Source organism: Eretmochelys imbricata, chromosome 7 (genome assembly GCF_965152235.1).
Source record: "Eretmochelys imbricata isolate rEreImb1 chromosome 7, rEreImb1.hap1, whole genome shotgun sequence".
Taxonomy (NCBI): domain Eukaryota; kingdom Metazoa; phylum Chordata; order Testudines; family Cheloniidae; genus Eretmochelys; species Eretmochelys imbricata.
In genome coordinates, this window is record NC_135578.1 from 81,569,373 (window position 1) to 81,595,641 (window position 26,269).

At 42.8% G+C, this 26,269-nt stretch overlaps 1 protein-coding gene across 4 annotated transcripts in view; it reads left to right on the top strand.

Annotated features, from left to right (window-relative positions):
* The window catches only part of TET1 (tet methylcytosine dioxygenase 1), a 123,355-nt gene that overhangs the window by 44,033 nt on the left and 53,053 nt on the right, over positions 1 to 26,269 (top strand). For 3 of the 4 annotated variants that reach the window (XM_077821766.1, XM_077821767.1, XM_077821770.1), the window contains 3 exons: positions 3,310 to 5,866; positions 10,212 to 10,302; positions 10,929 to 11,022. In XM_077821766.1, the coding sequence (XP_077677892.1) occupies positions 3,310 to 5,866; positions 10,212 to 10,302; positions 10,929 to 11,022 (2,742 nt within the window). Of the gene's footprint in view, positions 1 to 3,309; positions 5,867 to 10,211; positions 10,303 to 10,928; positions 11,023 to 18,735; positions 19,268 to 20,246; positions 20,811 to 26,269 lie in introns of those variants that run through there. The other variant, XM_077821768.1, reaches the window with a different exon arrangement.

Genomic DNA, 26,269 nt, shown 5'->3' on the forward strand with positions numbered 1-26,269 from the left:
CAGCATGGGGGAAACAGAAAACAATCCCCGCAGTCTTTGTGTCCCACCTAGTGGGTCAGGGCCAGATCCCTTTTCCAAATTAGACTTTCCCTTCTGGTGTTTCTCACAGACCAGGTCAACTCCTCCTGTGTCTGATCAGGAGATGGGGGGAACCCAGACCCATCCTCTACACCGGGTTCCAGCCCAGGGCCCTGTGGATAGCAGCTGTCTACAATGTCCCCTGTATCAGCTGCGTGACAGCTACAACTACCTGGGCTACTTCCCCATGGCCTTCCCCCAACACCTTCTTTATCCTCACTGCAGGATCTTCCTCCTGAAGCCTGATCACACTTGTACTCTTCAGTCCTCCAGCCGCATACCTTCTCACTCCCTGCACACCCCTCCCCAAATGCTGGGAGCTCCTTTTTAAACCGGTGTCCTGATTAGCCCGCCTGCCATAATTGATTCTAGTAAGTTCTTAATTGGCTCCAGGTGTCTTAATTAGCTTGCCTGTCTTAATTGGTTCTAGCAGGTTCCTGATTGCTCTAGGGCAGTCCCTGCTCAGGTCACTCAGGGACCAGAAAACTATTCATCCAGTGGCCAGTATATTTGCCTTCTACCAGACTCCTGTACCTGGATCCCAATATGACCAGACTCCTGTACCCCACTGGTCTGGGTCTGTCACAGTGCCTAGTGGAATTTTATGAAGTGCCTAAGCAGGTTAGGTGTCTAACAGCTATTGAGATCAATGGGAGCTGATTAGGTTCTTAACCTACTTAGGCATTTTCAAAATCTGGCTAGGGATTGCTTCTTTAGATGCCTAAGTATCTTTGAAAATCTGGTCCCATGTCTTTTACATTTTTAGAATTAGTATATCTGATTCTTTCCCACCTGGTTTTTATTTATAGATCAGAAAACAAAAACAAGCTTTGCTGCTTTTTCAATTCCCAGCTGGTTTCTCAACTTTGAATAAAATGAAGAAAATATTGTCTCCGCACCTGTTTGCTAAACTCACACCAAAAGTAATTTACGCAAAAGCTTTTCTGCATGGAAACAGGAAGTGTTTCTGAATATTGTAAAGACTGAAAATAATATAGATACTTACTTAATGCAGTACATGAAAGTATGACATATTTATAACATGTGAGGTTGACCCCAAAGTTAAAAATGTTTTTCTCCTGATTCTGTGTATAATTAAAAATGCAACACTCTTTAACTTATTAAAATTTGAGGAGGGCTTATTCATGTAGCTTTTTTAAAAAAAAGTTAAATTATTTTAATGGGTTGTAGAAAGTTTAGGCCTTAACACAGGTAGTCGTAATTTCAAATTTAATTTAAATGGGGTTATTTTTAAAAATAAAAATGTATTTAATTTAAATAAAAATCCAATTAAAATTAATAATCAATTTCTTAATTAAAAAAGAAACCAAAACATCAATTTTTATCCACCCTGATTGCCTGCTTTAATGTTTTCTTAAATTATATAGATCCTTCCTTCATAACGTAATAGCTTGTATGATGCACATTATTAATGTTCTTCCCAGTATGAAACATTCCAACTTTGTCTCGTTACCTGACATGGCTCCAATAATATATGTGTAGTCCCAGTGAAGATGGAGAACGCATTTAACTTAAAAAAATATTATTAGAATACTGAAGTTAAAATGGAAAAATAAGAAAATTTGCTCAGTTATATTAGAGAATGTTCAGTGGTCAGATAGTGCTCTGCTGAGATACAATCCAAACATTCACTTGAGCCATGTATATGTACCAACTTTCCACTTGTCATCAGGAGTTCTCCATCAATTTGCCACACAAAAGAAACTTCACGGTGCTCTGTTCCATTAAATATGGTAAAATTCACTCCTGTGCAGAGGGTCTTCACAAAGCCTTATACATTTGAGTCTTGCATAAACTCTGTGCAAAGGCTTAAGGAGAACTTAAGTGGTGTGTAGAGTTTTATATGCTCTGATCCCCCACCCATCTCCCCTGCTTTGAAAATGTTATTAATGTAGACTTTTTGTATTGTCCTCAGGCAGACCTCAAAGTTGAAGCAGTATTTAGCTGAGTGCTGCGAGTTCAGACTCTCTTAGAGCTTTCCATCCAAATTCTGCTGTCAGTTGCAACACTGTGAACTTGGGGTAGAATCTGTCCATTGTTTCAGGTTATCTAAAGTTTCAGGAAGACAGTCCTGCATTGTGTCATGTTTGTGTCACATTTGGAAGGTTTGATTTGCAGTGATTAGGACTAGACATTTTTTATTTTAAATCAAACTCTAAAATTCAGAAGACTTTGATTAAACTGGTGCAGCAAAGGACTACCCTCCTAATACTCTCCCTAAAGTCACTATGGTGTATGATATACAACAGCCTTGATGATGTATTGTGCAAGAGGTATTGATACTTAATGCAGCATTTAACTGGTAAAATATAGTTAATCTAAAATCACCATAAAAGTATTATTTACTGTTTAAATCTCTTTTAGAGCTTGTCTACATGGGAAAGGTCTAAAGTATAATTTAAGGTCTGAATTTAAACCAATATAGTTATACCTGTATAACTCCCTATGTGGACACTTAATCAGGAATGAGTGACTTTTTGGGGGTTAGCTTATGTTGCATTAGAAGAGGTTTAAGCTAACCCCCCAAAAGTTACTTTTATGCTAAAATAAGAGTGTCCACATGGGGAATTACACTGGTATAACTATAGTGGTTTAATTATACTGGTATAATTATATTGATATAACTGGTAAAACTTTCTCATGTAGACAAGCCCTTAGACCAGGGTTAATCAGTTATTTTTTGTCAAGGTCAAAATTTCTTGGTCAAGGTATAGTCAAGGTCCAGACTCCAGAGAAAATAATAATAAAATAATAATAATTAATAATATGTAAATTAAAAGATTTCGGGGTCTGTTTAAAGTGTCTGGCGGTCCAGTTTGGCCAGTGGTCCACCTAGAGACTACCCCTGCCTTAGACTTTAATCCTGCAGTGAGCTCCAGAGAGGCATAAGGTGTCTGCTAAAACAAAGTTCATTGCAGGATTGAGGCCTGAGGGCCTGACTCTTGTTACACTAAAGCCCATTACATTTGCATTTATTGCCAGAGTGTTGTAAAAGGTCCTTAGTTTAAGTGAGACTCAAGTCCTTCGTCTTCAGATCTTCTTTTATGGATTGCCTATGCTACTGGCTTGTTCTGCAGCTGCTCTGTTTGCGAATGCTCAATCATGGCATTCCTTACATCATCCATGAAAGGGTTTAATTAGTGTAGGGTCACTGCTTCTTACCTTACATTTTAAACAGCTGATACAACTATTTTTTGTATTGTTTTTTAGGCAGATTTAGAAAACAAACCAGTAAATGGCCTCAGACCAGGACTCATGGAATGCAGTATATGCAGTCATGGTGAAAAATACAGGGTGAAAACAAATCAAACAGTGCCCTTTGAAAATGTACAGTCTAATGAAAAAGAAAGCATGACAGGCTTAGAAGCAGAGAAGTGGACAGATAATGAAAAACCATCATTTAGCATCTGTGTCAATGGAGATATCCATGGAACTGTGCCAGATAATGAACACCTGAAAAATTCTGAAGAAGAAAGAGCAGTCTCTCCCAGTGAATTAGTTGAGCCAAAAAAGTTGTTTGCACAAACCATTAGAAATGGCATTATAAACATACATTATCCACCATCAGAATCTGATGTGTCACTGACAAAGGTAATTGTAGAAGAAAGGGCAGATTTGACAAACAACTGCAGAGAAAACAACTCCCCTTCACATCAAACAAATACTGCTAATCTGAATAATGTTGTAAGCACTTTGACAACTGGTGTTTGCTGTGCTCATCCAGAAAAACAAGGAAATGTTTTCCTGAGGCAGAAGTCAAACTGTACCTGCAAGACCTTTCAGGGATCTGACAATTCAATTTTGCAAACTAATTCCATTGTGGATATACAGGAAAGGTCATGTTATACACCTGTGCCTGAGAAGGAAGTCCATGTTGAAAAAGGTGCTGTTAAAATACCAAACAAAGAGACACAACTTGAAAACTCCTCACTTCAGCCAACTTTTTTGTCCCTGATTAAAAACAGAAACTTAACCGTAGAGCAGGTTGTAGCTATTGAAGCATTAACAAAATTATCAGAAGCCCCATTAGAAGCATCTGCACCAGATAAAACAAAAAATATTGAACATGCAGAACAAACAACGTCCCATTTACTCCGTAATTACAAAAGGGACATTTCCTGCTCTTTGACTTCTTCTACATTGAAAGAAATCAAAGAGACTTACTTACAGAATGAACAACATCTCTTGAATCGCTGTGCTCGTTCGCAGAAGCAGCTCCTTAATAAGGCAGTGTTGTACAATGGCCAAAGTACTGTTTCTGAACCCCATGATAAATCTGTTAATACTACCAGTGGATCATATAGATCATATGTATCCCCAAGAGAGACCAAATCTTTATCTGTTTCAGTACCTAATGCAAAGTCATCTTCAGGTCATACTACCAAGAAAAACTCTCTGTATGATAAAGTTACCATTGCTACGTGTTTCAACAATTCATGTAATGCCCATCAAACAAGTAGCAAATTGGAGATTCTGAGCCAGTTTGAGAAAAACAAAGCTTATAATGATCTGAACTTGAAAAATAATTTTTCAATGAAGGAAGGAGGAATTCACAGCCAGGATGAAGAAGATGTAGCTACACAGTTAACTCAACTTGCAGCAATAATTGAATCAAATCAGACAAGTCCAGAGCAGAAGAATGATGTAAAGACATCACTTCTCAGTCTAATATCACATGAGATTCAGCCAAAACATAACCAGGACCAGTGCTTACTGAAGAAAAAACAGTCTGTGTTTATAAGGCACAATTATAGTTCATTGTTAGTAAAGCAAAAACAGCCAACACATAAAAAAGGAAAAACTGTACCATGGAAACAAAGACACAAAAAGAAGCTTCAAGTACCGGACTATCAAGAAAATAATCAAAAACAGCAAGAGCAGTTGGCATACCAGCATAATGAGTTGCAGGACATTTGGATATCATCAAAACCACTTGGTCGTACCATGCCACGGGATTTGAAAATAGCTGCATCAAAAAAAAAATCTCCCAGAACCAAAGTACAGAAGGAACTGAATCAAAGTACTTTATCATCACAACAAAAAACTAGATTATTTCTTCCACAAACTCAGATAAAAATCCATAGACATCTACCTGAGGTACCATGGGAGAAAACAAAAGACAAGCTGTTTGGCTGTGAAGTAGTAACTGAGCACATCAAAACTGTAGGCTCCAGTGACACACAAGGTATTGATCCACTGAAAAGTGACATTGTTGTTACCTCTTCACAATATAATGGCCTGCTCTCCAGTAATCCTATGGTTGCTTCACAACTTAAAACTGAATCGTGTTTAAACAGACCAAGTGAAAATGTACAGATGTTTACAGAAAAATATAGTAATTCTCAGGTACAGCAAACAATGAATGTCATTCAGATGTATCCCTTGCCTCAAACACTTAATCAGTCTAACCAGAGAGCTAATGAGATATCTGATGAAGACCATGCAAATTTTCAGGAGAATGCTGCAGAGCAACAATTGGATCAGAAGTTGCAAACACTCCCAGTTACCTGTTGTGAGACCCATTTACCACACACAGTAGAAACTCTCAGGAATATAGATTGTGCAGGTGAAATTACAGTTCTGACATCAACAAGTTTGCGTACTGAAAACCCCCAGAGTATAGGTGACTTGGGATGTTCTCCGGCAAAGAATACACTCAGCAGTTTTCTTGAATCTCCTATGAAGTTCCTAGACACTCCTACAAAAAATCTGATTGATACGCCTACCAAAAAAGGACAGTCTGAATTTCCAATCTGTGACTGTGTTGGTAAGTGCCTATTAGGTAATTATTGCATGCAACTTTCAAATAATATATATTCACATCACTCCTCTTAATAGAAGAAAGCACCCTTTTAATATTTTTATGTGCAGACCTTTGTCTCCATGAGGCTCATTGTTTGCTGGGTCCTTGCCAATTAGGCATCAAGGGGAGGGAGGAAGGTGCTTTTCCCCCCACCCCATCTTATGTGGGTAACTTCAGTGAGGTGGTTTTATGGGCTTTCTCTGCCTTGCAGCTGTTAAGTTTTAAGTCACCAGATCAGTGATTGGCCTGTGTGTGTAGGGAGTTCAGGGGCATGTAAAGATGAACAGTGGGGAGGGAGAGACATTTGCTCATCCCTCCAGTTAAGGGCTATCTTCCCACTTTTGACTTTGTGACCACTGGCTTGGGGCATGGAAATGGGCTCCAGTTCATCAGTCGTTATTGTCGAGGTTAAGAAGGAATTTCCACGTGACAGATTGGCCAAGCCACAGGGAATTTTTTGCCTTCTAAAGACTGCTCGGGGCTGACAAGGCAAGGGACAACATTCATACCTAGAATTTGAGATAGGGCACAGATATGGGTGGTCATGATGTCTTAATTGGTGGTCCGTGTGACTGGTTGGTCACAACTGTTGTGGGAGTCCTTACAGAAGGATTATGGGTGTCTGTTATCGCAGAGTCTGAGGGCTGGTCTACACTACGGGAGGTGGGGGTGGGAATCGATCTAAGTTACACAACTTCAGGTATGTGAATAATGTAGCTGAAGTTGACGTAGCTAGATCTACTTACTGTGGTGTCTTCACTATACCGGAGTCGATGCTAGAAAGATCAGCAGTCGATTTATCGCGTCTATAGTAGACATGATAAATCACCGGCCGCTGGATCGATCGCTGCTCGTCGATCCGGCTGGTAGTGTAGACAAGCCCTTACATAGGGTGTGGGAGATGAGGCTAACGGCATAACAGTTCGTACCCATGGTGTGGGACCTTGATGCCTTACATAGACACAGGGCATCCTCACAGGGTGAAGTTGACTGTTTAAGGGTATGTCTACACAGCAATGTCGTCACTCAAGCTCTAGGAACGTGGTGCAACGTAGGGAAACTCTACTGCCCACCCTGTTTCTTAACTGTGGCAGTGCTGTTGATGGGACTCAGGTGCACATAAGGAGTCCCCAAGTACGTAAGCTGCATAATTAACTCATTTGGTGGCAGTCTCAGTAGAACCAATGGCTGCAGTTTGAGAAGGCTTTATATTAATCGACCATCTAATCTGAGAATTGGACTCTCCACCCCTTAGACTGAGTCACATTGGCAGAAAAATGTTCTGAAGATAATTAGGACATCAGTCTCTAGGGTTATCAAACTATTAAAATGAAACTTTGTCATTCTTAATTTTTAAAATGGAATATTCAGTGAAGGTGTTTTGGTTTGGTTTGTGTTTTATTTGTTTTTGTCTGTTTGTTTTGAAATGTCACATAAAATGTAGGCTTCAGAGGAAAAACACACACAAACCCCAGCCTGTCTGCTGCCAGCTGTGAAACTGTGAAGTACATCTCCAGGTCTTGGAGTGCAGTGTGCTCCAGCACCCCTTCCCTGGAGGATAACTTATCCCTGGCCCCACCCCACCCCCTGCGCGCGCGCGCGCACGCACGCACGCACGCACGCACGCACGCACGCACGCACGCACGCACGCACGCACACACACACACACACACACACACACACACACACACACACACACACACACACACACACACACCACCCCCCAGGAGGCAGGGATAAAAGATCCCCAGGAGAGTGTGGGGAAGTTTTGGGGCTGGCTCCCATTCACAGTGCATGCTACCCAGGCACCTCTGCACACGCAACCTCAGGGACGGCAGGGGCTTCCTGGGAGCAAGGAACAGAAAGTAGAGCAGGATCAAATAATGGCCCTGTAGGGAGAGGGAGCAGCAGAGAGCCCAGCTCAGCACAGTTGGGGCAGGGATGACCCCCAAAATCCTGGCAGCTGCGAGCTGCGTACCACCTGTCAGTTTTGCTCCCTACTTTGGGCAAGCTCTGCACAGCAGCAAAGAGGAGCCAGAGCAGGAAGAGGGAGCACACTTGGCTAGGCAGTAATGGCGCTTCCCGCCGCTACACTGGTTGCCTGCAGCACTGCTTCTCTGCCGCTGGGAACTCTGGGATAGATCCAGAGGACTTCTGGGACCCAAGTTAAACCAGGGCCATGTGCACATAGGAAAGCAATAGGGCTTGGACTGTAGGTACCAGCTTAGCACAGGCTCGGACCTTCCAGCCCTGCAAGGTCTTGGGACCCTGGGTCTGAGCCCGAGGTTAGCACAGGTGATGTGTGGGTGCAAAGGGAGTTTGGCTTGAGCCCAGGCTCAAGCCTGGGCTCACACTGCTGTGTAGACATACCCTACATGGGGGAATGCTGTGGGTAGGGATTGTGGACCCTATAGGCCTTCAAAGCTTACAATGAAAGGACACCTTCCGGACTCAGGGTGGCCAAGGAATAAAGCTGGCTGGAGAAAGGTAACTCTGCTTCATGGAAGAATTCAGTATTTTGAAAATGGGTTTAGTTTTAATTCAGAACAACTCCCCCCTGTGTCCCACAACATTTTGAAATTCACTACAAAAGGGACTGAGGCTGTGGCTCTGGGCATCTCCTTGGCAGGGCTTGCCTGGAGCCAGGAATTCCCTGCTCTCTGGGGCTTTGTGTACACTAGCACTTTTGTCAGTCAGGGCTGTGAAAAAATCACACCCCGACTGACATAAGTTTCACTGACAAAAGTGCCTGTGTAGACAGTGCTGTGTCGGCGGGAGATGCTCTCCTGCTGACATAGCTACCACTGCTCATTGGGGGTGGTATAATTATGCTGGCAGGAGAGCTCTCTACCATCCGCATAGAGTGGCTACATGGGAGACCTTACAATGGTACAGCTGCAGCAGTTCAGCTGTGCTGCTGTAAGGTCTGTTGTGTAGATATAGCCTGTGGTAGTCCACCTGGCAGGCTGACAGGAGCCAAGCAGGTGACCTGGGAGAAAATCAGGCAGATTTCCATGGGAACACTGACAAAATCAAACTGTCTCTGCCGAACATTTCAATTTTGTCGAATTGACAAATTTTGATGGAAAGATGTTTCGTTGGAATGTTTTTGACCAGCTGTACCAGGTAACTGTTTTGGTTGATTTGTTCTAAGGAGTGGCATTAAAAAAGTTAACTAAAGTTCTGGCTAGAGGCCTTCAGAACCAACATGGTGTTGAGAGATTTACTGATACTGCTTAACGGGTGGCACCAGCGATACGTAGTTCTTTCATGCTTTCTGACTTTCAAAGCACTCAGGTGACAACGATTAAGGGCATGTCTACAGGAACAGTTAGGCTCTGTCTACACTGGCAAGTGAAAGACAAAACTTTTGTCGACGACAAGCGCTGGTTTGAACAGCGCTTTGTCGGCAGGAGCACTCTCTGCTCTCCTGCTGACAAACAGAGGCTACACTGCGTGCCTTTTAGCGACATGGCTAAGTGATACAGCTGTGTTGCTAAAAGCTGTGTAGTGTAGACATATCATTAGTTCGTTGGAAGCTGGGGTGTAAATCTATCCTGCAGTAGTCTGCTGCAGACTAATCATCCTTGTGGACTCTGCTGATCCACATTAAAGCTTCATTGATTAGTCCTCTTTGAAAATGAACTAGATCAAAGTACAGTAACAAACTGTTAATGTGCATCAGCAGGGTCCATAAAGTTAGTCTGTGGCAGGTTAGTGCAGGGTAGATTCACTCCCCAGCTTGTGTGAACAGATCAAACAACAGAACATGCCCATTGGGGCTGATTTCTTATTCTGGTCCTAAAATTCTGATCTTGTGCATAAAGCACCAAATAGTAAGGAGATCTGTGTCATGTTCCCAGTTCTGCTATAGGTTCCTGTGTGACACTGGGTTTAACTTCTCTATTCTTCAATTCCCCTATGTCTAAAATGAAGTAAGAAAATTTCCCTACTTCACAGGGGTATTGTGAGGCTTAATTCATAAATATTTATAAATACTGTAAATCTCTGATAGAAAGTGCTCTAGAAGTGCAAAATATTGTTATTATTATTAATTGATTTATTTATAGTGTCAAGGAAAAAGTCCATCATCAGGTTATGGAAGAGAGCAAATTTCACAAAGGTTGCATTTTATTGCTTCTTTAAGAAGAGGCCTATTAATATACTACGTATTAATCATGATTAAAGGCTTTAAGATTTTATGCATTTAATTCAAGGGATAATTCTGTAACAGACTTGTATGGTTATTACTTAATGTTGTAAATAAATTTTGTAAATGCCAAATTTATTTTTCTCATCCTTCCTGCAGAGCAAATTATAGAGAAAGATGAAGGCCCATATTATACACACCTTGGGACAGGACCAAGTGTTGCTGCTGTCAGGGAAATAATGGAAAACAGGTGAGAAAAATCAGTTCACTATATAGTGATAAAAATGATTTATTATTGTATAAACATAAAAGAAGAAAATAATATGGTATGGCTGACATTATGTTTGGCCTTTGCCAGCCTTCACTTCTTTTCCCCCAAGTAATTATTGGTACCACATCTTCTCTTTCTGATGTACATGGAGTGAACTGTTGCATCAACACCAAATGTTGTCATCTTTTTACAGCAAAAGCTATTTCCAGTCTTGCCAAGTTCTGGGTTCTTTCAACTCCCAAGGAAGTCAAGATTTGGTTCTCAAGAGCCCAGTAGGCAGACAGGCAAATATATATATGCAGAAATAGAGAAAGGGGTCAAAATAACGAAAGAATAAATGAAGTTATAGAACACGTTCTCTACATACAGAAATCAAAGAGATAATTTCTATTTCCAAAATGACACAACCCTAGTAGCAGTAGTTTGTTGGGGGAGGAAAGGAGGATTTTAAAGTGGCATTTGCAGATTTATTTTTAATGTAAAAAGTGCTTTTTCACATCTTAAAATAGATAAATATTTTGTTTCTTTCCAGTTCCCAGTTTAAACTACTAACAGGTGTTCAAAAGGAGTCTAGTTTATATTCATAAACTTTTTATTTTATGCAGGTATGGAGCAAAAGGAAGTGCTGTCAGAATAGAGGTAGTGGTTTATACAGGCAAGGAAGGAAAAAGCTCTCAGGGGTGTCCGATTGCCAAATGGGTAAGTTTTTCTATTACATTAATGTGTTTACATTTTGACATTATAGTTTTGCAGCATAAATAGCACCTGATTCTTGGCTGAATATCTAGTTCTTCATAGATATCTCCTTACCGTTACAGCTGAGGGAAACGTACACTCATGGTATCGTTTTATATTTTTAAGCTCTGGTTCATTGTGTCGTAATGTAGTTTACACTACAGAAAGACAGAAAGGTGCTCAAAGGAGAAGTGACCAAATCAAGAAAAGGAGGATCATGACAGTTTTTGGAAGGTAGAGTCCCTAGTGAACAAAGTTACTGTGAGTAAAAGAGGTAAAGGAAGGCATGGTTGCTCAGGAGAGATGGAAAGCTATGCAATGACGTTTTAAAACCACCTTTCAGTTCTGTAAGTGCCTGAAGACAACAAACAAAGTGTGGTGAAAGTGGATAAAGAAGTGTAGCTATCTTTGAGGAAGTGAACTCGGATCTCAGAAATGTAGGTGCTATGGCATTTAGTTTTTACCCTATGATTGTATCACTTATTGTTTTATGGGAGCCAGGAAATGTGGTAACAGAGACAAGTTTCAGGAAAGAGCTAGGAAAGAACTGGTTGTCTTTATTCTTGCTGGAACAGTTAATGGAGGCAGAAGTCTTGCAACTAGGTTTTGGAAATCTTAATGGAGGTGATTTTAGAAATATTTTCATTGCGACATTCAGGACTATGTAATCAGAGGTAGATTTAGAAAGTAATTTCATAGCTGAAATGGTGAAGATAAAGTATATATAATAATACTGTGACTGTGCAACAAAAACGTAGAGATTTATATTCTGTGCATAAGCAGTATTGTATGGTAAAGTGCATATTACTTATAATTTTGGAATGACCAAATCATTTTTTTAGACTTAGCACAGCGAGTGTTCCTTATTATATGTGCATGTAATGTTTTAAAATTCATCCATTTTAAGTGAATTGAGGACCCCAAAAAAGATTGTAAAGTTCTTTTCATGGAGGAAAATAAATACTCTTTTTTGAATAGTGTCCCTGTGGGTACTTCACATCAGCAAGTGCATTCATCAGCAGTGTCCGTGGGTCTGCCCCTGCACCCTAAACATGCTTGTGCTCGGATACGAGGGTATATAGGGAGGGGGCAGACCCACCGTCCCTCCAGTTACTTCTCTACTGCCTGTGGCTTAAGACAGTGTCTCAGTGTCTGTTACCTAACTATGCAGCTTGTTATCTCTCTCACTTAATCTTCCTTTCTTTTCTTTGGTATTTTCTTTCTTTTTCTTTGTTTCTTTCTTTGTTATTTAGCACAGTTTATGCTTTGAGGAGTGGGATGGGCATTCCCTTCCCTTTTTCTTTTGCCCAGTCTGGGCCTTGATCTGCAGCCTTGTATATGGGTTATGCCCAACACCCTGGGCTTCAAACCCTGCCCAGTCAGCCATAGATCTTTTCCCCCCATGACAATGGACATTCAAGTTGCCTCTGCTGCCTGGGGCAGTGGTTCTCAACCAGGGGTACGCATACCTGGGGTACACGTAGGTCTTCCAGGGATTACATCAACTCATCTAGATATTTGCCTAATTTTACAGCACGCTACGTAAAAAGCACTAGCAAACTCAGTACAAACTGTGCTTTCATCTAGACAGTGACTTGTTTATACTGCTCTGTATACTATATACTGAAATATAAGTACAATATTTATATTCCAGTCGATTTATTTTATAATTATATGGTAAAAATAAGAAAGTAAGCAATTTTTCAGTAACAGTGTGCTGTGACACTTGTATTTTTATGTCTGATTTTGTAAGCAAGTAGTTTTAAAGTGAGGTGAAACTCGGGAGTACTGAAGACAAATCAGACTCCTGAAAGGGGTACAGTAGTTTGGGAAGGTTGAGGGCCACTGGCCTAGGGTCAGACTCACATCCTTTCCAAATGTAAGATCTTCTCAGGTTTTAAAAGCAGATTTAAGAAACTGAGGGAGGACAGACTAAAACTCCTGTTGATAAAGCACTCTGTGAGGGTTGGGGTGGGGGTCTGATTCACCCCCTATACTTTGGACCCAGTTGCTCAGAAAGCCCTGGCAACCATCTCTGCTGCAAGGTTAAACAAAGATCCTGGGGGCCCTTCAACACCATCTGGACCCTCAAAAAAGAAAAGACCTCTTTCTCCAGAATGGGAATAAGAGAATGGGAAAGTCACCCTATCGATCTGGGTCTCAGGAGATCTAGTGTCCTCACATGGGTACAGCTGAAGGTCCCTCCCCTCCAGTACCAAGGCCACAGGACCAGCTAAGAAGACTGTGCTGCATACCCAGAAGCCATCAGGTAAACAGAGTGGCACTGGCATCGGCACCAGACTCAGTGTCTTTGAAACACAAGGACTCCAGAGCCAAGCCAAAACTGTCATCAGTATCATCTTTTGTAGCCAGACATTAAAGGCATACCGATCACACTTCAGTACTGCCTCCAAAGCCACCTGACATACTGACTCCTGAGGGTCTCTATCCAGAGTCCCCAGTACCATCCAGGCTTCTGCTTCATTGGAACCTTTGAATTATGGGAAAGCATGAATCATCATTGCTGAGGGGTTCCAAGAGACACACTCAACCAGAACCAGCTCACCTCCTGGAGCCTACTTACCCTTTGAGGATCTTCCCTTTGAGGGGCCTTTAGTGATGCCACGTGTCACTTCATTCTCTTAAAGATTCTCAGGTGACGCTATGCTCTCTGGACCACCTGCGGCAAAGGGAAAATACAGTAGATTACAGGCGGCTCAGTGGTCTCGCACAGTCCACTACCAGCACATGAGAACAGCTGAACTCTCTATGAAGAAGCCCAGGTTCACTAAGAAAGGACCAACCTCTACAGCAGGGGTTCTCAAACTGGGGGTTGGCACCGCTCAGGGAGTTGTGAGGTTATTACATGGGGGGGTCCCAAGCTGTCAGCCTCCACCCCAAACCCTGCTTTGCCTCCAGCATTTATAATGGTGTTAAATGTATTAAAAAGTGTTATAAGGAGGTTGCACTCAGAGGCTTGCTATGTGAAGGGGGTCACCAGTACAAAAGTTTGAGAACCACTGCTCTACAGCGAACGCCCAGAAAGCGACATCCTCAAAAGAACCATTTTGAACCGTTGGTTGAGGGTCATGAACACCCTCCTGGTTTGGATCCTATGCTGCACCTTTCCCCTATCCACCTTTATGGGGACCATTGCTCTCATTTTCTATCTTCCTGGGGGCTCATCACCTCAGACAGGTGGATCTTGGAGGTGATTTCTACCGGTTATTCCATCCAGGTCTTGTCCTTACTGCATGCCCCTACCTACCCCATCCCTCTTCAGGTACCCTTCTTACAAGGTTCTCTTGAAGCAGGAGATACAATTCCTCCTAACACTGTGAGTGATCGAATGTGTTCCCCCAGATTTAGTCAGAAAAGGGTTTTATTCCCGATACTTCCTCATCCCAAAGAAAATCCAAGGAGAGGGGGTGAATGGGCGACCAGTTCTGGATCTCAGGACCTTGAACACCTTTGTCTGCTCTCAGCAGTACTGGGTTTACCATGGCGCCGGGCCCACACTCCAAAGGGACCCTGGCCTTGCCCACTCTTCTCTGACCCCCACTCTCTCCTGCGGGGGCAGTGGGCAGAAGCTTGGTCCTGCGGACTCCTGCTGCAGCAAGGCAGGCTCCACCAGCAGTCAAGCTCCTCCCCCACTTCCCCGAGCATGTTACTTTCCCGCCCCTGCCTCTCCCAGCACTTCTCCCGCCGCCAAACAGCTGTTTGCCAGCACGAGGGAGGGTGAGGAGCGGGGCCGTAGGGAGCTCGCCTCTTGGGGGAGGAGGTGGAGAAGAGGCGTGGTGGGGCCTTGGGGAAGGGGGTGAAATCGGGGCACACCCCCTCCAGCCCCCTGCTGTGAGCCACTCAGGGCTGGGAGCACCCCCACGACCCCAGCCCACATCCCCAGCCCCCTGCCCTGACTCCTGCACCCCCCTCACACACCTGCAGCCTCCTGGCCTGATTCCTTCTTCCCCCACCACGCACCCCCACGACTCCAGCCCTGACTCCTGCACGCCCGTCACATACCCCCACAACCCCAGCCCTGACTTTTGCACCCCCCACACATCCCCAGCTCCCCCATGCCCTGACTCCTGAACCCTCCGCCCACATCCCCACCCCCACCCTGAGCACCAAATGGGAGCTCCTGCACCCCCTCCATTCCCACCTGCACCCCTTGCACCAAACAGGAGCTGCTCCAGGTAAGCACTCCACACCCCAACCTCCTGCCCCAACCCTGAGCCCCCTCCCGCACCCTAACTCCTGGCCAGACCCTGCATTCCTGTCAGCCATTCTCTGTGAAGACAGCATCACACCTGCCTAGCGCTCTGCAACAATCACACACCCTTATCCCAGCACCTAGATACTTAAGAAATGCATAGGGGAAACTGAGGCACCCACACAGTATTCAGAGAAAACATTAAGAACATTCCCACTTCATCACACTGGAGGAGGGGCAGCTCAGTGCAGAGAGAGACGAAGAGAATGGGTTAGAACCAGCGAGAAGGTAGGTACCTGCTCTGTGTGGGTAGGGACGGGGGTGGGATCCTGCTTATCCCCTCCCCAGCCCTGCTATGCTTGCAGTTTACCCCCAGCCCCTCCCTTGCTCCAGGGACCAACCGTAGCTCCCACCCCGCTGTGCTTTTGCCCCCGGCCCCTGCCTTGCTCCAGTCAGCAGGGACTAATCCTCCCCCCGCCCCATGCCCCACTGTGCTCATCTTGCCCCGGCCCCTGCCTCACTTCATCTGGGGACCAGTTCTCTTTCCCCTCCCCCCCCCAAACCATTCCCTGCTGTCAGGGTGGATAAAAATCCATGATTTAAAAAAAAAAAAATCAAAAAATCTTTTTTTTATTTAAATAGGATTTTTTTGGTAAAATGCTTTTTGAGGAAAAAACCTATTTAAAGATACATTAAATCTCATCATGGAATAGGGATTATAAATTATGATTCTATAGAATGAGACAATATATTCATGTAATGTTTAAAAAAGTTATGTAAATGAGTTCTAATAGTTCATGGATTAGGGACCCAATTGTATGGGGTTTCACAGGCTTCTGTATAGATTTAGATTAATCTTTCTATCTACCCAATGGGACTTGGTGCTCAGTCTAGAAGATAACATTAGAGATGCTTAGTTTTGCAGTTCTCAAACTGTGGATTTGTGTCTCCAAAGGTAACATGCTTGTTAAAAGCAAAAATGTTTTAAAATAAATAAATAATATATAGAGGTGAGAAATAACAGACCTCAACTCTATTGTCCCTCTGCAAATTTGTGTACACAGAGTCAATTCCTTACCTCTCTCTAAAAGTGCAAAGTTTCAAAATGAAATAATGAAACAATCATTCATTTTCTGATATAGCTGTAAAACTCATCTGAAAAGTTTTCAAAATAAATCACTGTTTAAAAATATATAGTGTACCTTCTAAAAATGAAACCTACATCTATCTCTGAGTTGTGAAGAATATGTATTAAGGTTATAACAATCAACAAGAATGCACTTTTATGTAGAAAAAACATGATTAAATCAAGTCTTCCTGAGTAGTGATTTAAATCATGATTTAAATCAAATTCACCCTGCCCACTGTGCTCTTGCCCCTGGCTCCTTCATTCCACAGGGGGGCCCACAAATATGTTTGGCGCCAGGCCCACAAAAAGTTAATCCGGCCCTGGCTGTCAGTGCTTCAGGATGGTAACCCTAGCAGTGATAATTCCCTCTCTGGATCTGGGAGATTGGTTTGTCACCTCAATCTTCAGGACACTTATTTTCATATCACCATACACCCTTTGCACAGATGTTTCCTATGTTTTGTGATTGGCTGGGACCACTAACAGTATCACGTCCTACCTTTTGGTTTTTCCACCTCCCCAAGGGTCTTTACCAAAGTTTTCTTGGCTCCCACATCCCATCTTTGCCAGATGGGAATAATTATCTTTCCCTACTGAATGAATGGCTCCTGAAAAGTTGCTCATTTCTTGAGGTAGAGATAGCAACCAGCACGGCCCTCTCTCTGTTCCACTCACTCAGCCTTTGCATCAACAAGGAAAAGTCTACCCTCACACACGCTGAGCTAATAGACTTCATTGGGGCCACTCTGGACTCTTCCTGCGAGAACATATTTGCCAAAGGACAGATTTGCCACAATGTCCAGCCTCATTTCAGCAATACAACAGAGCCCACAAACAACACAAGGCTTGCCTGAAATTTCTGGGCTATATGGCAGCCAGTACATTTGTGACACCCTTAGCAAGACTACATTCCTGGTGTCTTCAGGAATGACTGAGAACTGTCTACACTCCCAACAACCATAGTCTATCCAGGCAGGCATCCGTACCTTGGAAGGTCCTTTATTCTCTAAACTGATGGAAGGATCCACAAAAGGTGTGTGTGGGAGTTCCATTCTTGCAGCCTACTCCCACGAGGATCATTACTACAGATGTCTCCCTGATGGGCTGGGACGCACGCTTCCAAATCTCACAGCTTAGGGGAAATGGACCCCACAGGAATTGATCTTTCATATCAACGAGGGCTGTCAAACGATTAAAAAAATAGTTATTAATTTAATTTAATTTAAGTTTACTTACACTGTTAAATAATAGAATACTATTTATTTACATATTTTGGATGTTTTCTACATTTTCAAATATATTGATTTCAGTTACAACACAGAATACAAAGTACACAGTGGAATGGTGATCAAAGCATGAAGCGGCATATGAATGTTTAGCACATCTGGCATGTAAATACCTTGCAACACCAGCTTCAACAGTGCCATGCGAATGCCTGTTCTCACTTTCAGATAACATTGTAAATAAGAAGCGGGCAGCATTATCTCCCATAAATGTAAACAAACTTGTTTGTCTTAGCGATTGGCTGAACAAGAAGTAGAACTGAGTGGACTTGTAGGCTTTAAAGTTTTACATTGTTTTGTTTTACATTTAGAAGTTGCACTTTCACGAAAAAGAGATTGCATTATAGTACTTGTATGAGGTGAATTGAAAAATGCTATTTTTTGTTTGTCTTTTTTACAGTACAGATATTGTAATATAAAGTGAGCACAGTACACTTGAGTTAACTGTGATTAATTGACAGCCCTAATTATTGTATAATGCAATACTTCCTAATCTGTAAAACCAGTGAGTATTATGTGGTGCAATAGTGAACTCTTTAAGTGTGGGGTTCAGCTTTTGGCTCTAGTTAGTATGAGAGCGTTCTGATCCTTGTCTGGCTAGTTTAACTGACACTGTGCAAAGGTTCTGGAGAGCAATTTTAGGAACCTCTTCCCTCTATTATTAAGTAGAGTTCCGTCCCATATAAAATATACTGTTTTCAGTTCAGATACTTAGGCCTGGTCTACGCTACAAGTTTATGTCGGATTTAGCAGCGTTAAATCAAATTAACCCTGCACCTGTCCACACAACGAAGCCATTTTTTTTGACAGAAAGGGCTCTTAAAACCGATTTCTGTACTCCTCCCCAATGAGGGGATTAGCGCTGAAATCAACATCGCCGTTTCGAATTAGGGTTAGTGTGGACGCAATTTGAAGGTATTGGCCTCCGGGAGCTATCCCGCAGTGCACCATTGTGACCGCTCTGGACAGCACTCTGAACTCCGATGCACTGGCTAGGTGTACAGGAAAAGCCCCGGGAACTTTTGAATCTCATTTCCTGTTTGACCATGCAGAGCTCATCAGCACAGGTGACCATGCAGTCCCAGCATCAAAAAAGAGCTCTAGCATGGACCGAACGGGAGATATTGGATCTGATTGCTGTATGGGGAGAGGAATCCATGCTATCAGAACTACATTCCAAAAGACGAAATGCCAAAACATTTCAAAAAATCTCTGAGGCCATGAGGGACAGAGGCTACAGCAAGGACGCAACACAGTGCCGCTTGAAACTTAAGGAGCTCAGACAAGCGCACCAGAAAACCAAAGAATCAAACGGATGCTCTGGGACAGAGCCCCAGACATGCCGCTTCTACGCTGACCTGCATGCAATTCTAGGAGGGGCCGCCACCACTACCCCACCCCTGTCCGTGGACTATGATGATGGGGCACTCTCCGCCATGCCTGAGGATTTTGCGGACAGGGAAGATGAGGAGGACGAGCTTGAGGCGCGCTCACAGCACACCGTTCTCCCCGACAGCCAGGATCTTTTTATCACCCTGACTGAAATACCCTCCCAACCCAACGAAGCCGGAGAAGGGACCTCTGGTGAGTGTACCTTTTTAAATATAATACATGTTATAAAAGCAAGTGTTTTTTAATGATTAAGTAGCCCTGAGGACTTGGGATGCATTCGTGGCCAGTACAGCTACTGGCAAAGACTGTTAATATGTCTAGGGACGGAGCGGAAATTCTCCAGGGACATCTCCATGAAGCTCTCCTGGAGGTACTCTAAAAGCCTTTGCAGAAGGTTTCTGGGGAGAGCAGCCTTATTCCGTCCTCCCTGGTAGGACACTTTACCATGCCATGCTAGTAGCAAGTAATCTGGTATCACTGCATGACAAAGCCTGACAGCGTATGGTCCCGGTGTTTGCTGGCATTCAAGCAACATCCGTTCTTTATCTCTCTGTGTTATCTTCAGGAGAGTGATATCGTTCATGGTAACCTGGTTGAAATAGGGGAATTTAATTAAGGGGACATTCAGAGGTGGCCGTTCCTGCTGGGCTGTTTGCCTATGGCTGAAAAAAAATCCTCCCCACAGTTACCCATGCGGTGGGGGGGCGCATTGGCGTTGAGCTGTTCATGTTTGGCTAGCAGGGGTCTTCCCTGATACCAGCCATGCAGTGTGGGGAGGGGTAAAGCAATCATCCCAGAGAATTGGATGGGTGGGGGCGTTAGTTTGATTTCTGCTGCTGCATGTTAACAGGAAAACTGCAGCACTAAATGGCTAACTCAGCGTGCTTTGCTTGATATGGGAGAGGACGGCACTGCTGTTATGAAGGTTGCAGAAGCCGAAAGTCTATGGCTTACCATGGCTGCCTGCAAGCCGAATTCTGTTGCCCGGCACTGCGTGTGTGATCTCTAACACCAAAGCCACAGGCACTCGATATAAGATGCAAAATGCGATCTTGTACCAAAAATCACATGTGCTATGTAATGTGAATAGTGTTGTTCACCGTGAAAGAGTATAGCCATTGTTCTGTAAAATGTATCTTTTAAAATACTTCACTCCCTTTTTTTCCTCCAGCAGCTGCAAATGTTTCAAGCCTCCCTCCTCTGTCCCAAAGGCTATCTCAGATAAGGCTGCGAAAAAACGCACACGCAATGAAATGTTCTCTGAGCTCATGCAGTCGTCCGGCACTGACAAAGCTCAGTAGAATGTGTGGAGGGACGCAACAGCAGAGTACAGGAAAGTGGCCGATGAACGTGAGGAGAGGTGGCGGCAGGAAGATCAGAGGAGGCATGAGGCAACGCTGGGGCTACTGCAGGATCAAACGGACATGCTCTGGCACCTTGTGAAGGTTCATGAATGGCAGCAGGATCACAGACTGCCGCTGCAGCCCCTGTTTAACCGCCTTCCCTCCTCCCCAAGTTCCATAGCCTCCTCACCCAGACGCCCAAGAACGCGGGGGGGGAGGCTCCGGGCACCCAACCACTCTACCCCAGTGGACAGCCCAAGCAACAGAAGGCTGTCATTCAACAAGTTTTGAAGTGGCCTTTTCCTTCCCTCATCCCACGCCCCACGCGGGCTACTTTGTGAGTTATCTCCTTATTTTTATAATCAATTAATAAAGAATACATGTTTTTAAAATGATAGTGACTTTATTTCCTTTGTAAGCAAGCTGTGATTGAAGGGGGGAGGGCGGGTGGCTTACAGAGAATTTAGAGTCAACCAAGGGGGCGGGTTTTCATCAAGGAGAAACAAACAGAAGTGTCACACAGTACCCTGGCCAGTTATGAAACTGGTTTTCAAAGCTTCTCTGATGCGCAGCGCCTCCTGCTGTGCTCTTCTAACCGCCCTGGTGTCTGGCTGCGCGTATTCAGCAGCCAGACGATTTGCATCAACCTCCCACCCCGCCATAAACGTCTCCCCCTTACTCTCACAGAGATTGTGGAGCACACAGCAAGCAGCAATAACAATGGGATATTGGTTTCACTGAGGTCTGAGCAAGTCAGTAAACTGCGCCAGCGACCCTTTAAACATCCAAATGCACAGACCAGAGTTCCTGAAGACGTGAGCGTCATGAACTTTTCCCACGTTGATGTTGGTGAAACACCCCTTGTGATCCACCAGTGCTTGCAGCACCATTGAAAAGTACCCCTTGCGATTTATGTACTGGCTGCCCTGGTGCTGCGGTCCCAAGGTAGAGATATGCGTTCCATCTTTTGCCCCACCACAGTTAGGGAATCCCATTGCAGCAAAGCCATCTACTATGATCTGCACATTTTCCAGAGTCACTACCTTTGATAGCAGCAGCTCAATGATTGCGTTGGCTGCTTGCATTATAGCAACCCCCACAGTAGATTTGCCCACTCCAAATTGATTACCGACTGACCAGTAGCTGTCTGGCATTGCAAGCTTCCACAGGGCTATTGCCACTTGCTTACGAACTGTGAGGGCTGCTTTCATCTTGGTATTCTTGCACTTCAGGGCAGGGGAAAGCAAGTCACAAAGTTCCATGAAAGTGCCCTTACGCATGCGAAAGTTTTGGAGCCACTGGGAATCATCCCAGACCTGCAACACTGTGCGGCCTCACGACTCTGTGCTTGTTTCCCAGGCCCAGAATCGGCGTTCTACGGCATGAGCCTGCCCCAGTAACTCCATTATCTCCAAATTGCTGGGGACCGCGGTTTTGGAGAAATCTGTGTTCATGTCCTTATCACCGTGCTTCCGTCACCTCCTTGCCTGGTTTTTCAGGTTCTGGTTCTGCGTAAACTGAACGATAATGCGCAAGGTGTTTATAATGGTCATAACTGCTGTGGTGAGCTGAATGGGCTCCATGCCTGCTGTGCTATGGCGTCTGCTCAACAATCCAGGGAAAAGGGCGTGAAATGATTGTCTGCCGTTGCTTTCATGGAGGGAGGGTTGAGTGACGACATTTACCCATAATCACCCTCGACAAATTTTTGGCCCCATCAGGCATTGGGAGCTCAGCCCAGAATTCCAATGGGCAGCGGGGACTTCAGGGACTGTGGGATAGCTACTCACAGTGCACCTCTCGGAATGTTGACGCTTGCCACGGTACTGTGGACGCACACCACCGAATTAATGTGCTTAGTGTGGACACATGCACTCGACTTTATACAGTCTGTTCCCAAAAATTGACTTCTGTAAAATCAGAGTACTTTCGTAGTGTAGACATGGCCTGTGTGTCAGAATTTACAATTTATATTCTCAATGCAAATGTTCATGGAAAGTGGCTACATTTGGGATTTGAGCATGGCAGAAGAAATTTTGTTGTAAAATTTGTCTGTTTATAGAAAATGTTTGCACTGTTCTCCACCAATCACAGTCACAAAGTACCGTCACTCACTATGAAGCAAATAATGTTGTGAATGTGATGAGAGAAAACTAAATTTACAAATTTACTAATAGATCATATTTAACTCTGAGTGGACAAGAATAAGGAGTTTCCATTTCCCATTGACTTCAGTAAGACCATAATTTCCCCCTTTAAATTCTGTTAGCACTTTGGCTGCTGTCAGCAGTACCTGTAATACTGTTTTTATAATCAAATGAGCTAAACTGCATGAAGCAATGTAAACATTGGGCTCATTATATTCTTATACACTGACAGAATAACTTCCACAGACTTGCATTTTTGTGACTTCTGTTTATTCATCATCAAATTGTGTTGGCTTATTACATACTCCAGGTCAGAATTTTGCCTAAGATTTCAAAATTGTATGTGTAATAAATATGTGATCAGCTACCATCTCCTTGTTCTGTGCCATATTGACAAGGTGAATGCCTCCCTTTTAGTTGCTTTTTTGTACTTAATGTCATTACCTTACATTTCTTCATACTGAATTGATAAAGCATTTAATGCCAGTATTCCTGGTCTTAGTCATTCTGAATTGTTTTGTCCTTGTTTGTATGAATGGCTAGCCCAATTGTAGAGTAGAAGCAACATCACATTACTGCACATTCTCTATTGCAGGCCATTGATATATGAAGTGAACACAATTGGTTCCATTATCTTATCAGTGTTTGTGACAAGAAGAGCTGAGTGAATCATTCATACTAAATGATTTACTCAGTTAATTCAGCCTTGTCTGATGGCAAATCAAGATTTACTGTAATTAATGTATGTGAAATATTTTGCTGATTGATTTTCTGTATAGGTTGATCATGAGCAGTTCACTCTGGGCCTGATCCTGAACCACTGTAGTCACTAACTTCAGTGGATGCAGCATCATGCTCTGTGAGTATCTGATACCTATCTTGTGAGTATAACTCTTTTATGTATAATCCACCTCCCATGAATCCAATCTATTGGTTTCAGCGTGCATTGGCTTGCACCCATATACACTAAAGAGTCTTGAAGAAGCTGCTGGGGTTTTGCATGGAGGTAGCCCATAAGCAGAATTAGTGAACTGTAAAGAATTTTAAACCTGTTATTTTCTGTGTCACAGAGAACTTGGTCAGTGTATCACTCCTAGAATTCCTAAAACAATTAGATCACTTAACATTTATTGGCTAAGTATAGAGTTTAAATCCATGTTATTAGCTGCTTATGTGACAATGTGAAATTGGGTTAGCAAAATAAAGCTACAGACAACTGTGAAATGGTACCAAAAAGTGAACTTTTTTCTTGTAATTTCTGTTTTATAAAACAAGTGTGAGGACAGAATTTTGCTTGTAAGATCTTTGTAAAATACTCTTTGAGTTCACAGCAATATCAATCTTAAATTATGAGCATTGGCATTTTAGGGCTGGTGTATGCTGCAAAATTAGGTTAGCTTTACTACATTGCTCAAAGCTGTGAAAAATTTTAAACCCTGTGTGATGTAATGAAGCTGACCTAAGCCCTGGTGTAGACACCAGTAGGTCGATGGAAGAATTGTTCCATTGATCTAGCTACCACCTCTTGGAGAGATGGGTTTACTGCAGTGATGGAACCCCTTTTGTCCCTGTAGTAAGTATCTGTGCTACAGCACTGCAACTGCATCACTGCAGCATTTCTAGTGTATACCCTAAGTTAGCTCCAGTAGCATCACTTACAGGTTTTCCATTGCAAACTTTGATATGTGGAGATTTTCTGACATTGTCATAGTCAGTCTTTCCAGTAAACTTTTCTAAACATATAGCATACAGGGCAGCCATCTTTCATAGTAGCCCGCTGGCTTCATTCCCAACAAAAACAATAGGCAATGGTTGGCCATCTTTACTAGGGACATCCTCACTTCCCCCACATACGAAGCTTTTAATGAAACAGCAGTCATCTTTTCTGAGGGCAGTCTGTGGCTATAGTCTCATGAGAAATAACAAAAAAGGGCTTTTTTTAGCCTGTCAGCTTAGTACAGTGCACACAAACTTCCTAAAACTAAGTTCTTCCTCCTTCTGTCCCCGGTGTCATGGAATACCCTCTTGATAAAGGGCATCGTATCTTTGATATCGCTTCTTGTTTCCTTTCCTATCTGCTGTCACAGAAACTCTGATGTGCATTTAATTAAAGGTTTTCTGCCCCACTTTGACTATGTAAAACTAGCTGGAGGTATCTAAGACATTCACAAAAAGTTTAATCAGCCCTATTGATAGCCTTCATCACTGTTTGGAAGAGAATGTTTCATTACTAAGTAAAAGGAGCTATCTCCTTTCACAAGCTAACTGTCACGCAGCATAAATTACGAGATTAAAGCATAATTTATATAACACTAAATGTTAAATAAACTTACTATAGCTGATCCAGGTCATGTTAGGCAGACAAGACACTGCCCGTTATAGAATTCAATGGTAGAAGATGAAAATGATTGTATCTGATATGGAAAGTCTGAAGAATTCCATTGTATAATGTCTTTCAAGACTATTTGTGTTGGAGAATGTTAATTTCCTCTATTTGAAGAAATACTTTCTGAGACATTTTAATGGTGCTCTGAAAGAAAGCAAAGCAAAACTGTAATCATAATATCTGAGCAGCATTACTGAGAATGTAACAAAAAGTCTGCTTTACATAGAGGAGTCTAAAAGTAACAGAAATAGCTGGAGAAATCCTGTACTAACAACAAAGGAAGGAAGGAGAGAGGTTTTGGAGGTCAGTTTTGTTATTCAGGAACAGCTGTAAGTAATTGGTGGAGTGGAACTGCATCACGGCGGGGCATTTTCCTATCAGGGATTGTGCAGACCATAGTTCTGCCTCCACTCCACTCTTCCTTGTCCCTTTTAGAGTGGGTTATGGCTGTTAGAGCTCCAGGAAAGAGCTGTCTCAAGAACTATGATTATGCCTGGGGTTCTGACATACAATACTATAAATAGGGGATAGAAGAAAACTTTGTAGAGCATAGAGTTCCATCATAAAATGTCAAGACTTTTTGTATGTTTTGTCTGTTAGATTGCAAGCTCTTTAAGACAAGGACTCTGTTACTATGTGTAGGTACAGCACCTAACAAAATGGAGCTCTGAAGTTGGCTATGATTCAGGACAATACTGTAATACAAGTTAATCGTAATAAGATAAAAAAGGAAAGCTAAAATGATAAATCATAAACTTTTACCCTAATCCACTGAAGATTCCATATTCGTTATATTCACTGGCCAGCTCTCCACCTGCAAGTATGGAGGAAGAGAAGAAAGGGAATTGTTTAAAGACAAAATATGATCAGAAACTGAATCTCGAAGACAGGAGATATATTGAATTTTATGTTATGAAGATATGGAAAATTGGCTGGTTTGTTGGAGCGATGACCGAATAGTTGTGGAAACAGATTTCTTTACAGACGTCAGAAACAATTTATTCCAATTAAGTTAGAAAAACTAGTGAATAGAATTTTAATATCTAATCATAGGTTTACTGGAGTTCTGGAGAACTATAAAAAGTCAACCGTATATCTTTTATTGAACTAATATCCTTACACTGTTTTGAAGATAGCTCCACTAATAATTCAGAAGGATTTGCTATCTCAGGCTTGCCCAATCAATTAAAAGAACCAAATCCTTCTTAATCTGTTTATATTGTTCACCATTATTTACTCTGTTATAAATACATAAGATCTTCCATAGTGAAGCAAATCATTGCTCAGAATTCTTTCCAGAATTCTTCCTCTTGTAGTG